General features: G+C 48.4%; 1 protein-coding gene across 1 annotated transcript in view; it reads right to left on the bottom strand.

Annotated features, from left to right (window-relative positions):
* The window catches only part of EFCAB6 (EF-hand calcium binding domain 6), a 209,668-nt gene that overhangs the window by 95,401 nt on the left and 99,439 nt on the right, over positions 1 to 14,828 (bottom strand). Inside the window, 2 exon segments of the mRNA XM_057508338.1 lie at positions 7,218 to 7,414; positions 8,931 to 9,088. Coding sequence (XP_057364321.1) covers positions 7,218 to 7,414; positions 8,931 to 9,088 — 355 coding nt within the window.

The raw sequence follows: 14,828 nt of genomic DNA, 5'->3' as shown, positions 1-14,828 counted from the left end.
GAGGAAGCCACGAGGTCTAAAGGGACTGAAATCTCAAGGCAAGAAGGACCCTTGAGAAGTGAACTGAGGCTATGTAATTGTATTTTCCCTGGATGCTGATGATTCTGGGGTAGACATGAGATAGGAACAGGGCTGGGCCAGGCAGAGGGCCAGCCCAGCAGAGCTTTCGCTAGGATTTTGCCTCTGGAGTGGGCAAAATGGGGGACATGAGGGGCAGGCTCAAACTATGACTGGTTTCCCCTTCCAGACATGCGCTGACCTCTGGAACTGCTGAGGATGGAGTCTAAAGACCTAAGTTAACGCTTTTGAAGAACAGAACACCAGTCCACACACTGCGGTAGTTGGGAGTCCAAGGTCCTCAGGCAGAAAGGAAGAGAATCCAAAGCCCGAGAGGCATGGCCAGTTGACACGGAGGGTCCACAGCTACTGTCCTGGAGGACCTGCCAGTTCAGGCACAGCCAGGACCCGAGAGAACCCAGCTTGTTCTCTGGCCAAGGGCTGTGTGAGAAGACGGAGAAATAAACACAGGCTTTTGATGGTTGTGCGGGGATTGGACCAACAAAACTGAACCTGTGCGGGGCCTCAGACACATAGCTGGTCACCCGCCCCACCCCTTGAAACATCTGCAAGGTTAGGAAGCTGTTTGCAACAGGAAATCTCTTCATCCTCCCCCAGCACCCGACCTCGGGAATGTGGTGCTTCATCCGGTTTCCCTGAGGGTTTGCTTACCTGAGTCCTGAGCCCCTGAACAAGGGTGGGGAACCTGTCCCCAGGTGCGGCCTCTCATCAGGCCTCACAGCCAGCATGCAGAACTCTGTGCTCAGTGGTCAAAATGCAACACGATGCTGAGAGCGCAGCAGCACCAGCCCCGACCAGGCAGATGTGGGGAGGCGGCCCTGCAAAGATCTCCCACTTTCCCTCTGGTCTCTGCCTTTGTGTGGATATATCTGTTTTCTTCCTATGAAGGTTTCTGTTTATGCCTCTTTTTTTTTTAACTTTTAAAAAAATAGAAGTATAACTGACATACAATATCCTGTTAGTTTCAGGTGTACATCATAGTGATTCAGTATTTTTATACATCACAAAATGAGCCCCACAATCAGCCTAGTTACCATCTGTCACCATACAAAGTGATGCAATATCACCGGTTACATTCCCTGTGCTGTGCATGACACCCCCACGGCTTATTTTACAACTGCGAGTTTGTACCTGGTCAGCCCCTTACCTTTTCACCCATGCCCCACTCCCCGCCCTCTGGTAACCAACAGATTGTTTTCTGTATCTATGAATCTGTTTCTGGTTTTTGGTTGTTACTGTTGTTAGTTTGTTTTTTAGATTCCACATATAACTGAAATCACATAGTATTCCCTGTCTGACTGACTGCATCAGCATAGTATCCTCTAGGTCCATGTTGTCACAAATGTCATTCTGTTTTTCCCTCTTATTGTTCCCTTGTTTTTGTGTTTTTCTCCTCATAAAACTGAGCGTAATACACAATGAAAAGTTTTTAAAATATCTGTTATATTTATCAGAGTTGTGCGCTCCTGATATAGGATTTAAAACCAGATGAATGAAAATATTTAATATTTGAGATTTTTAAAAAATCTAATTCACTCAGAATCACCATAGTTTCTTAGGTTGCTTCTCTACCCCTGAGGGCTGTGAGATGCTCAATAGTGCTCTTGGGGCTTGGTTTACATCAAGGTCCCTGTCTCCAGGTGAGAAAGACCGTGTACGCGTAGGCGGTGACGGTAGAGGGGACCGTGTGCGGGTAGGCGGTGACTGTAGAGGGGACCGTGTATGCGTAGGCAGTGACGGTAGAGGGGTAGAGGGGACCATGTACGCGTAGGCAGTGACGGTAGAGGGGACCATGTATGCATAGGCAGTGACGGTAGAGGGGCGGGGTACGTGAGTCTGAGCAGCACCCTAAGGGCTGAAGCACCCCCGCCGGAGGAAGAAGGAAAGCTCGCCTCTTCCTAGCAAAGCAGGTGTACTTGCCTTCTAGCAGGTGAGAAGCAAGGAGCTGGAGGTGCTAAGAATCTGGGGCGCTGGGCTGGGCTGTCACAGACTCCTGCCTTGCTAACACATGTCTCAAGGGCTCTGTAGGCTTGCTGATGAGCTCTGCAGCCCTATGTCTCTCTCCAGAGGCCTCTTAGGGACTCTGGAGATGGGACTGAGAATAACAGGGAGCTAAACCACATTCAGTTTATTTGCTAAGGATGAAGAATATCAATTTCCCATCAGGAACAGCCAATTACAGGGAACTGGAATTGAAAAACTGCCCTCAACATCCTGATGGATGGAATAGCTCAATTAGTCTAATTACTCAATTAGAATAATCTTGACTTACATGTCCTTGGGTGTTTTGTCATTTTATGTTCCCCATTGGTCACTGGCCCTAAGCAATGAAACTTGTTTTATCCATGTCCCCCATGTGGCTGAGTCCTGTATCAAGTAGGCAACAGGCATCCTGAGAATGTTTACTGAGCCTAATGTACATTTTCTCCTTCTCCTACAAGAGAATGTACATCTCTTTCTTCTCCCAGGAAAGCTTTTAAAAAAAAGAGAAGACTTTTTTGGCTCAAGCCTTTTGCCCTTCACCTCTCCCCTTCTTTATGCCTGAAGCACGTGTGATGGCTGGTGTTCCAGAGGCTACCTTGCATGCGTGAGGATCAGACTGAAAGAGTAGGAAGCTAGAAGCAGCCTGGATCTCTGAAGACAACAGAGATGCAGCACTAGACTGTACAGACAGCTTCTGGACTCCTTGCGACAACAGAGAAAAATAGCCACTTCTCTTATTAAGACACTTTTTTGGGTTTGCTGCTAATTTAACATATGAAACAGAGGGAGAAGGGAAGAAAAAGCATCTAGAGAAGGAATATGAAGATTCTAGATCGCCCTAAAGTTCAAAACCAGTTTTCCTGCAACATCACTAGTTCTTGATCTGTTATTTAAATAAAAGTGAACACGTCAAAAAATATGCAAAAGTCACAGGCTATGTGGTACAGCGGCCAGAGCAATGAACTAGGCGAGGGGGAGTTCCTGGGAGAAAGAACACGTCTTACAGGGTTGTTGTGAAGAATGACTTAGTGCGTGTTGTAAAATGCCCAGAGCAGGTCTAGCGCAGTTCCAGAAAGAACAGTCCCCTCCCCTCCCCCAATGGAAGTCACAAGTTTAGCCATAAGCAGTACACCGAGGTCATTAAAACCCTAAGAGCTCCCCCTGTGTCAGGACTGCCAGCTCGGTGTCAGGTCCCTGGTTATCTCCCATTAATCAGAAATACTGGTATCTCTTACGTTACAGAGAGAAAGAAGGAGAAAGACAGATAATTAGGTAACAAAAAGTATTTGTATAGTGGACAAAATCTTCCTGGCCACAGTGGTGAGAATCTGTAACAGTGACCTCCACGGTGACAATGCAGGGTCTCGGTGGACATGGTGGCCGTGGGCTCCCACCCAGCTCTAGATTCTGTTCTCCCAGCTCTCCCTCACAGAGCCACCTTTTGCCCCTGCCACTGGCAAGGCCATGGCCGGTGAGAAAAACAATAGCACTCTTAATTTATGAATTAATTGGTATACAGGCCAAGGGCTAGGCACTGCCTACGTTCAAATGCTGAACAACTGGATGCACAATTGGGCAAACAGGTGTACGGGACTTAGCGCTTCGTTCCCAGTTCCCCCAGGATGAGAAGCTCCGGCCATTTCGCTGTGCCAACTGATATGATGCGGATTTGGGGACCGAGAAAGGCAGGGACATTGTACAACCACAACCAAAGTAACAGGGAGAAATTAAGGGGCATTGTTATTTAAACTAAAGTCCTTTTCCCAAAACTCTGAGGCCAGCTACAGCCTGGAACCAGCCATCAATTACACCCAGCTAGTCCAGATCACACGCAGCAAGTGTCTGAAGCTTGTACAGCCTGACGTGGGTTGAATCCAAAGGCCTGAGCAGCTTCCCAGCTAAGCAACACTGAGTTGCTCTCTTAACTCCTGACTTTGGTCTCCTCATCGTGAACCTCACAGGGCTCCTGTGCCGATTAGACACACATACGTACAGCACCTCCCACAGTGTGGAGACACTGAAGGCGCTCGGTGACTTGCAGCGGTTGTGATCATGGTCACCAGGCTGTCCCTACTGCAGTGACGGTTGTCACCATGCATGTGGTTGTTATGGCCATGCTCACCATTACAGAACTGCTCCTGTCATTTCTACTTAAAGATCTCTAGGGGAGTCAGTTCCAAAGGTTTCCTTGCCCCGGAAGTTTGACATTCTTAAGCCTTTAACACTGGGATGCCCTGCATTAGGGCTGACCTAAATTCTTTCTTCTTTCTACACATGAGCCCCTGGCTGTTCTGGTCCTGACTTCACTGGTACAGTCACCTGATTTAAATAGTCTCTTCAATTAACAATAAAAGGAAATTCACAGTCGCATAATGCTTTGGTTATCAGCTTATGAAGTTCAAACCTAGGTCCCTAGTAGACTGTTTAAAGTCACTGCATGCTTGCTGATCTTCAAGCCAAATGGTTGGTCACGACAGGATTTTTCCCAAACATTAAATCCAACAAATCACGAGGAGGAAAACCAGTGGATGACCTGCCTCCCTGGGTTCACAGTGATTGGTCAGTATTCCATGTTTCAACAACAAACCTTTCTCCCTGCACGCTGGGTGTGTGCTCTCCCCTCCCCCGGCACGTGCTCGGGTGGCTGGAAATCCTGGGGGAGCTGGCAGACCCAGAGAGTGCAGAGGCACGCAGGCAGCGCCATGAAGCAGCAGTACATCTGCTCAAGGGGCTGCCCTCACCCCCACACCGCCACCAGGTGGGCCGGAATGCAGAGAAACTCAGAGGTGCGGTGGGGGTCCGGCCAGGGTGGGTCTGGGGCAACACAAGGGGCCGGTGTGGGAACCGGCTTCACGTCTAGGAATCCCCACGGGCTTCTGAAACGTGTGCTTCCCTCAGTCCCCACATGGTGTCCTAGTCAGGGCTCCAGCGGGGACTCCAGTTGCCCTTCAAATTCACCCACTTATTCAGCAAGTATTGCTGGGGCCACTATGTACCAAGCACTTGGGATGTATCACTGACCAGAAGAGACACAAATGGTTTGCTGGTCTTCCTCTATATGTTTTAATAGAGAAAGACAAAAAAGCAGAATAAAGAACCAAAGGAGTAAGTGCAATACACGTGGCATAGGTGAAAATGTTGTGAAAAGAAAAAGAGGGGAAGGGGGTGGAGGCAGGAGGGCAGGTGGAAGCGTGTGTTTGCCACGGGAAGGTGAGCGTGGCCTCCGTGGAAGAAGTGTGGCTGAACACAGGCTTGGAGAGGTGAGGCAGCCCCCAGGGAACAGGGCCCCAGGCGGAGGGGACAGTCAGCCACGAGGCGAGGGGCCCTGCTGGAGGCAGACGAGTAGGGCGGAGGGCGGCAAGCGTGGAAGTCGGAAGGCAATGGGCAGCTGGGTCGTGCTGGCCTCCAGGCCTCCGGTTGTGAGTGGAGTGAGGTGGGGGCCTCTGGAGGGCCCGGGCGGGAGGGGCCTGCTCGGACTCTCTGGGGCACGGCTGAGAGTGCCAGGCAGTGGTGCAAGGGCAGGCGCAGGGAGGGCAGTGAGGCCGCCGCTGTCCTGACATACCCACAGGTGTGGCGGGAGCAGGGCGGGTGGGGAGCAGCTGTCTATTCCGGGGCGGTGGCCAAGGGAGCCAATTGGCTTTGTTGGTGAACTCAGTGGGAGTGAAAGAGGCAAGTCCAGAAAGACTCCAGACGTTAGCCCTGAGCAATTAGAAAAATGGTTCCTCTTGGCTGACCAGAAAGGCTGTTGGCAGAGTGGCTTTGGTGAGAAGCCGACCAGCTCTGCGACACCCCCATGAAGAAGGCGAGTAGGCCGGTGGGCCCTGAGTTTCAGGAACGGGGTCTGAGATACGAACTAGAGATGTGAGCAAAGGAGTCGCTGGTTATGGAGGCAGAGAGAGCCTGAGATGGGAGAACCCGCAGTGAGCTTAGAGACCCACAGGCATTCTCGGGGGAGCAGAGGTAGGCCGCTGCCCTCGGAGTCCGCAGTCCCGGTGTCAGCCCAGCTTGGCTGCCACCTGCTGCCCTTCCCTAAGGGAGCTGCGCTCTCTCTCTGAAAGAGAGCTGCAGACCAGCGGCTTCTTCATCTCCCCTGAACTTATGAACCGACTCTATGAACCACCACCTTTGAGCACTGTGATCATTTAAAACTACTGCATATCAGGGGTCAGGGCTGTGCCAGGTGCCTTGGGGGCAGAGGGTTCTAGGACCAGGTCCCTGGGAGCATTAGATGATTCACACCGATTAAACACCATTCACCACTGAGATTGTTCTCATCAGTAACCAGGGGCTATCAGCCAGTTGGTCCCCCAAACCAGAAATCTAGGAAACCATCCTTGAATCTTTCCTCTTCCTGATCCGCAACCCCTCATGTTCCTAAGTATTTCTTGATCCTGTCCTCCTCACTGGACCCCGTAGGGTCCCTAACATCAACCTCCAAATCTTTTTGTTTTGGGGTAAGGTCTGCACTGCTCCAGTAGGTATCAAACCCCATCTCTGTGCCTCTAGCCGGGTCCCTCCTCCTTCCATCCCCCATGCCGCTGCTGTCAGGAGGCCTGGAACTTTGGTAGTAAAGAGCCTTTCACACAGTGCCTGGCATGGGGGCAGGCACTAGATAAATAGCAGCTACTAATATAATTATTCTCTTCTTGGAAATATATTTCACTGCCTTCTTCTAAATTTGTCCACACGGACACTGCTACATATTAGCTGAAATGCTTTCCTTAAAAATAGCTGAAGATGATTAGCTGGAGGGATCATAATTGGAATTTTAAGCAATCATTTAAATTAATTCCCGAGCAGTCTGTGCAGAACCCTTCGAGCCGAGTCCTCTCTGGCAGAACCTTGCCAGTTCCCATAAGCGCATGCAAATCAGTACTCTTGAGCGTCTCGTTTTTCCTGCCAGATTTTTTTCACTTTCTCAAGGAACAAACCACAGCTCTGTTATGACAGCATGGAGGGAACTTCTCCCTGGCTGAAGAAAATAGCCAAAGAAATTTTTGACTAAAAGAACACCTTTAAATGGTTGAAAAATGCCTAAAATGGCTCTGCTTTTCCCTGGATTAAATCCTGGCTGAAAACTTAATACCTATCGTTTAAAGCATGTTAGTACAATAAAACAACTTCTTCAGGAAAGACAGAGAAAGCCATTCTCCTACCTTCTTGAAGTCACGCCCATTAATTCTGCCATTAAGTTCCTTGCTGAAGTCAAGAAATCGTTTTCTGAATGCTGGGTCCTGCTGTTGTATACAGTTTTTGAGTTTTTCAATAACTTCATCCTTTGTCATATTCTTCGTTAAAGTGCTTTTATGCTCAATGGGCTTGGTTCTGAAATCACAAGTAGGCATTAAGAGTACTTCCTATAGGCCTCACCCATGACAACAGGAGGTTTACCATCCCCTTTCCACAAATGAGGAAACAGATGCTCAGTTAAATGGACTGACTGGGGAACTTGGCATGTAGGTTCCAGAGCCAGAACTGGAGTCAGCAGCACTGCCAGGTAAAAGCTCTTCCATGGTGCCAGTACGTGGTGGCAGGTGGGGCAGGGAGCTTTAGGGAAGAGGCTTTTGTCATCCCTATGATAAGTTTTTCAACTGTGCTTTGAGCTGGCTGAATATGGCATGTGACTGGGCAGACATGGCTGCAAAATATTTTCATGAATTGGGAACATTAAAAGTCAGAACCCACTATAAAGCTTTCGATTAAATTGGCCATTTTGTAGTGACTACATCAAAGAAGTCATCCAACATCCACAGGAAACAATTATTCCAAGTTGATTTATAACATACAGATTTTATGTGATGTGCTGTGTGTGCATGAGAGGGTGTGTGTAACTGGAGAACAGTTGTGTCTTCAGCTCTTCAGGTCTCCTGGACTCCGGAGTTGGGGTGAGGGCAGGCAGCCGTTAAGACAGTCATGGGGAACGGGCTTCTATCCTTTCCTGCTGCTTCCGGTGGCTGTTACGAGCTCCTGCAGAATGCCCACACTTTAGGAGAGGCTTGATTGCCATTATTTCTTTCACTGGTTTTTAGGAGATAGACATACCTCATCACAGAATATTTAACCTTTCTCTTAAAATGCCATCTTTCTGTCCATTTATAAAGCAGCTACTACTGAAATGCCCAGATATTAAAATGTCATTAGCATAGCATTGAAATATTCCCATTGCTCTCTACTTGAGAACTTTTTAAAAGAGGTATGACAAACTGAGTCCGCTGACTAGTTCTACACTGTGCCCTTCCTTCTGGATTTATTATAAGCTATGAACAAGCACATTAAAATAATATCTTTTCATTAGACGAAATGTGTATTTTTCAAAATGAAGAAGGGCTAGAATATTCATCAGTCCAATTTTTAATAGATTTACTCAGTATGTTTTATTGTTATAATTTAATTTGGCAATCATTTAAATAATTCTATCATTCATGTTAGAAAATGTTAACCAGTTTAATGGGTATATTTTGCAATATATATTAAATAGTGGTAAGGACTCTAAATAGTTTCTGGAAAGGAATAAATGTGAATGCAGGTATGTAACAGTTGAATGGCAGACAGATTCTCTGGGAGTCAAAAGTCCTGGGCTCTTAACCCACGATGAACACTAAGTTTGTGCACAACCTGAGGCAAGTCCCCATACCTGTCAGATGTCCATGCTTTCTAGAATTAATAGGTCAGTTTCAATATTTCCTAAGATATCTGCTTGGTCTAAAGTCCCCTGACTCTAATCACTGTATTTATAGTTTGCAGTCTTATTTAAATAATAAAATATTAAAATACTCATCTGGTCCACAAATATTTATGAAGTACCCATTCCACAACAGGCACTGTAGTTTTCATATGAGCTTTCATTTTATTTTTCCTCTCAGAGAGACCCAGCTGCTGCCGTTCCTTTTGAAAATGTTCACGTAACAGCTGGTCCTTTGGAATAAGAACTGGAGAGACAGTGGGCAGGCCATTCATTCCTATGCCTGCCAAAAGTTTCCTGTAAAGGATTCTTCCTGAAGCAATATCCTGAAACTTACTGCAGAGTCTGAATTTAAAAAATAATTAGAACACACCCATTAGATGGCTAAAATTAAAAAGACGGAGCCTACCAAGTACTGGCAGGCAGGTACTATAGCTCTTATCCACTACTGGGGGGATGTGAAATGGTACTTTGGAAGACAGTTTGGCAACTGAATATATACTTCCCAGAGGAACCAGTTGTTCCACCCCTAGACATTTACCCAATAAAAATGCATGTCTACACAAAGACTTGTACAGCTTTACTCATAATAGCCCCAAACTGGAGACAAACCAAATGTCCATCAACAGATGAATGGCTCCACACCTGTGGTAAGGCCATACAATGGAATACTACTCAGCAACGAAAAGGAGCCGACTGTGGATGCATTAAACAACATGAATGCATCTCAGAATCATTGTGCTTGGTGGAAAGGCCTGGCAAGAAAGAGACCAGTATGCTTTCATTTATATAAAATCCTAGAAAATGCAAAGAAATCTGGATTGACAAGAGAGCAGATCAGTGGTTGCTAAGTGGGTGGGGGAGATGAATTTCAAAGGGCACAGGAAGCTCCTGGGAGTAATGAAATGTTTGAATCTTGACTGACAGCTTGTGGTGGTTTCATGGATACACACCTGATGGATTTCTTCAAACTGTATCATTTAAATATGTGCAGTTTATTGTTTGTGACAAATACAGCAATAAAGATATAACAAATACAAAAAAAGAAAGATATTTTAAACTGGAAAGTTTGATATGGAATTATGGGAGTACTTATATTGGAATAGCAGGATCTATTTCTTTTTCAACATCTTGCTTTTTAATATTTTTCTAATCATAAAAGTTGTACATGCTCATTGCTGCGACGTTGGTAAAGCCCAAGGCCCAAAACAAAATTCTACCTATTTGTTCAAATGCACAAGCAATAGAGCACAGTAGTAGGAACTATGAGCCCTGGAATTGGCCTCCCTAGGTCCGAACATCAGCTCTGGAACACAACAGTTCCATGACTGAAAGCAGGTGTTCAAGAGGGGTGGTCTGTGTACACTTCCAGGGCACCAGGGAGACCCAAACTTTTTTCATATGACTAAGATGTTATTTGCCTGTTTCACCCTCTTTCAAGTATGGTGGACTTTTCAGAGGCTACATGACATGTGACCATTGATGGACCATGTGCTCAGGTGGGCTTCGTCTTCTGACATTGTCTAAGAAATGCTGTAGAAATGTTTAGGATGTAAATGAGGAGCTAGAGAGAGTTTCCGGAGACTAACTCAGTTTCTCTACAGCACTTGACAAGCTTGTTACTAGCTGCCTCTGGTGACACCAGCTAGAACCCCGCAACCTCCTCATCACCCTAGAGATCATTATTCTGTAGCCCCAAAGTTTTCCTTGTGCCTACAGAGAACCACAACAAGGAAGTACCCATTCATCTTCTACAATAGCACTTTTAAATGTCTCAGTTTTCATCTCTAGTACAGTGAATATTGATTGATGTCCTCCATATCCCAGCACTCTTCCACGTCCTCAATGATTTTTAAGAGTATCAAAGGGTTGAGAACTGCTGACCTGGGGCACATCACCCTTTCTGTGCTTCAGTTTCTGTATCTATAATATGCACATAATAAAAGTACCTACTTCAGAGGTTTACTGTAGACATTAAGTAACAGGACCCATTAAAGCTGTTAGCACTGGGGCTGACTTGCTATATATGTCTGTGTTCAATCAACTGTACCTGTAATAACAGTATCACCATATCATGATGATGATTTACATACAACTAGGGGTCAGAGTGCGAGCTCGGAAGCCACACCTTCTCGCTCAGTAAGTACTTGGATGATAATTGCTTCCATAAATAGTCATCCTGCTGGGTACTGAGCACAGGGCTAAGTATTAGCTACAACTGCGAACAAACTAGAAAAATCCCCGACTCACGGAGCCAGCAGCCAGGAATTTGTTCATTCAGAACCAAGGGGACAGATCATTTAAAAGTCCAGAAGAAAGAGAGAGGTCGGCATTTTTAAGAAACAGAAAGCAGTTCAGTCGGGCCCAGCTGAGATGAGCAAGGGTGGCCACAGCGACCGTTTACTGAGACCTTTCTGTGCGCTGGGCACTGGCCGAAAGGCTTGCTGTCTGTTGCCTCATCTGATCCTTACCACACTCTTCACAAGTACTATTTGAATGATGACACAGAGGCTCAGAGTGGTTAAGCAACTTCCCCAAGTTCACAGCTGAGGGCCCAGCTGGGATGTGACCCGAGCTGTCTAACTGCAGAGCCCAAGCCCCATCCAGGTGCGGGGGTCATGCTGGGCCTGGGAAGCCACTCTGTTGAAAGTGTCTGGATGTTTCCCTAATGGCAAGAGGACACCTGAGTGTTCTAAGCAGGGTTTTGACACAATCAGATTTGTGGTTTAGAGAGATAAAGGCTGAGTATGTCATAGAGAATTGATCAGAGAGGCTTCGTCTTAACTACCCAGTTGCACTGTCTACATGACCGGTCCACTAGGTCCATTCCCTCCCCTTCTTCTCCCTCCTTCCCTCCCTCCCTCAACACTTATGAAGCCCTGACCATGAAGAGGCGCTGCTCCACCCCTAGGAACTGGGGCTTCAGGAGTGAAGAAGCAGGGCCCCTGCCTTTTACATCCCTGGTAGGTGGTGCAGGTAACAGACATAAATAAATGATAAGGGCCAGAAAAATGGAGCTGGGTGACAGGTAGAGCTACTTCATGGGAGGGATGGGAAAGGGGACAGAGTGACCAGCCACTCTGTTCCCAATCTCCTCTCCAAGTTAATATGCCCGAAACGGAACTTGCAGGGGTCACTCCTGAAGCGGCTCCTCCCCCAGCCTCCCCTGCCTCAAGCCACAATCCCGGGGACCCAGGTTAGAGCCAGAAGCTTAGACTCATCCTCAGCAACCTTTCACCACGCTGCAATCCCCACCCCTGGCAGGTCTGGCCAGTTGCACTACAAATATATCCTGAACCTCTAGTGTGTCCATGGTACATATTTCTAGAAGAACGAGAGAGACAAAGGTTAGCTCAATTTGGGGAGATTCTTATTACACCAAATTCATTTACAAAGAGGCTTTATCATTCACATCTCCACCAGCACAAGGGAGGGAGCCAACTTCTCCACCTTCTTGCCGGCAGGGAGTACCATCTTTCAGCGTATATTTGCACATTAGAATTTCTTTTACTTCAAGCGGTGTCTAATGTATTTCATATTTTTTCTATTGATTAACCTACATCTTAGCAAAGTGATCTCAAGTCTTGTGCTTGGAGTCTGTGGCAGATAGAGGCATCTCATTAGGATGTAATCATTTTGTTTTCATGATAGCATCTTAGGATAACTTCTTTATGGCGAGTGATGCTGTTTTACATATGGTGGTGAGAAAAGGCCTTTTTTTAAATGAATTAATATAGTTAAGAAAAAGAGCTGACATAAAGAAAATAAAACATACTAAGGTAGAACATGAATCCCTGCAGTTTGGGTGAATCCTCCTATTTATAGGTAAGGAAACAGATCCCAGGGGGTTCCCTTCTCTGGCCCTGGATGGTTGTTCCAAACCTTTAACAGTTTCCCAAGCTCCCTTTCCCACCCCAGCCCCCTCTCGGCTGACCACCTGGCCTCCCCCTGAGCTGAGGGACGGACCCAGAAGTCCCAGCTCCTCCTTCCTGTCCCGGCTCAGTCGACTTGCTCTCCCCGAATTCTAGCTGCAGCCTCCGGCTTCCCACGAACCTAACCCCCAGCCTACAGGTAAGTGCAGAGCATGTGCATGACACACGTGAACCCTTTTCTCAACTCCGCTTTCTCCACACTCCTTGCAAGTGTCGCTGGCACCTGCTGGGCCTGCCCAGTCCTGCTGGCACAGTCCCTCCCGGGGCCCTGCTGCCACCAGTGTGTGTGCCGCCCCCCCAACCCCCGTGCTCCCTCTGCACCACCCCCGCTGACTTCCTCCTGCCCCCTGAGACCCTCTCCTCCCTCAGCCTCCAGCACCGCCGTTTCTGTCCCATCGCCCTGAGCTCTGCACCTCCTGTGCTGGCGGGACCAGCCTGGTCGCTGGTTAGCAGGTCCGACCCATGGCTCCTCTCCCCATACGGCCTCCATCTACTCTGAGACAAATGTCTGTGGAACAATTGAACAAACTGTCCGTACAGTGAGGACTCTGGGATTGGAGCTCACCCCAGGCTCCTCTCTGAGTCCCACATCCTCCCAGGGCCGCCGCCTCAGCCTTGTCACTCCATTATGGGCCTGCTCCTTCTGTTTCCTACCCGGCAATGGCACTCCCCCAGAAGGGAAGGCTTGAGCAGCCCCTGGACTCACCTGGGCCCCTCCGCCTCTCCCGGCACCCTCCCTGTTTGGAGTCCCAATCACCCTTCCACTCTTCCACTGTCCCGAAGCGGCACCCCCGCTGCAGATGCCCCGCCTTGCCTTGCTCCCCACACCTGCCCTTTTCCTCTCTCCCTCTTACAGTCCCAACCCCACAGTGGAGCCAGAGCCATCTTTATAAAGTGTAAATTGCAAATCTGAAGTCGTCACCCACGCCCAGCAAAAGCCACCTTGCAGGCCCTGGTTCCCCGTCAGCTGTGCTTCTCAGCTCCGGCCACACATCAGAGCCAGTGGGGACTCTCACGTCATAGCGCCTGGCCCAGCCTGTGGACAAGGCACAGGCACAGAGATTTTCAAAGCCCTCCGGATGACCTAGGATGCCGGTGGAGAGCCACAGCCCTCCCAGGTGAGGCCAGCTCCTTAGTAGGACACGCGCGGGCACCCGTGCCTGACTTTGCCAGTCCCTCAGCATCATCCCCCTGCTGTTTCCTCTCTCTGATACTTCCTGCCCCAATAGTCCTACATGACTTGCCAGGCCCCTAATGTGCCGCAGGCCCCTGGTCCTCTGGGCTTTTCCATTTCTGAAATGCTCTCCCCTGTCCTCTCCAGACTCAAGCATCAAGTCCCAGGAAGCTTCCTGCCTGCCACCCGCGCCGCCTGGCTGGCTGGCAGTGAGCACTCCTCCCCCGCGCCCTCCAAGCACAGGGCATGCACTTCTACAGTGCCTATACACTATGCTGGGGTGTCTGCAGCCCTTTCCCCCTACGTCACACTGCCTGGAAATGAAGGGCTTTCTGTAATGTAGGTCAGAAGTCTGCAGCGGGCACCCCCTATGCTCAGGAGGGAATGGCCAGGTGAACTGCCCACTCAATCCCCAGCCCCCTCCCTTGTGACTGCACACAGCAAAGGCCACAGGTGGCCGAAGCCCCTGCAGACAGGAGCATCAATGTGGCCTCTGGCTTCTGCCCAGGCCCTTACCCCCACCCTGAGCTCCCTCTGGACCCTCTCTCAACTTGCTGTACTTTCCCCCCTTTCCTGTGTTTCTTCCACACACTAGGAAACCGATCTTCCTGCCAGCATCTGATAAACTCAGACAAATGCCAACACCCAAGCCCAGCTCGCCACGCTCTGCGAGCCTCTCCTGCCCGGAAACCTCTGCCTTGCTGTCCCCTTCTTATAAAGCCATCTTTTGCTACAAAAAACCACCACAGGAAAAATGGGTTATGAAACATGAATGTTCACAGAAAGGCGACTCAAGTGGCCGGCAACTGCCAATAGATCAATTGTGTTTTGGATCACTTTGAATCAGTGTAATGTGAACAAAAACAACAAATAAGATTTTTAACATTCCAATCAGAAGGAGCAAAAGAGACTTGGAAATCCCTGTGATTCAATTGGATTTCCACCTAATCTCCCAGACCGCTGCTCACAGTGGGAAATT

This window comes from Manis pentadactyla, chromosome 10 (assembly GCF_030020395.1).
Source record: "Manis pentadactyla isolate mManPen7 chromosome 10, mManPen7.hap1, whole genome shotgun sequence".
Lineage (NCBI taxonomy): Eukaryota > Metazoa > Chordata > Mammalia > Pholidota > Manidae > Manis > Manis pentadactyla.
Note: the sequence above shows the minus strand (reverse complement) of the source record. Positions and strands in the feature narration are given on the sequence as shown.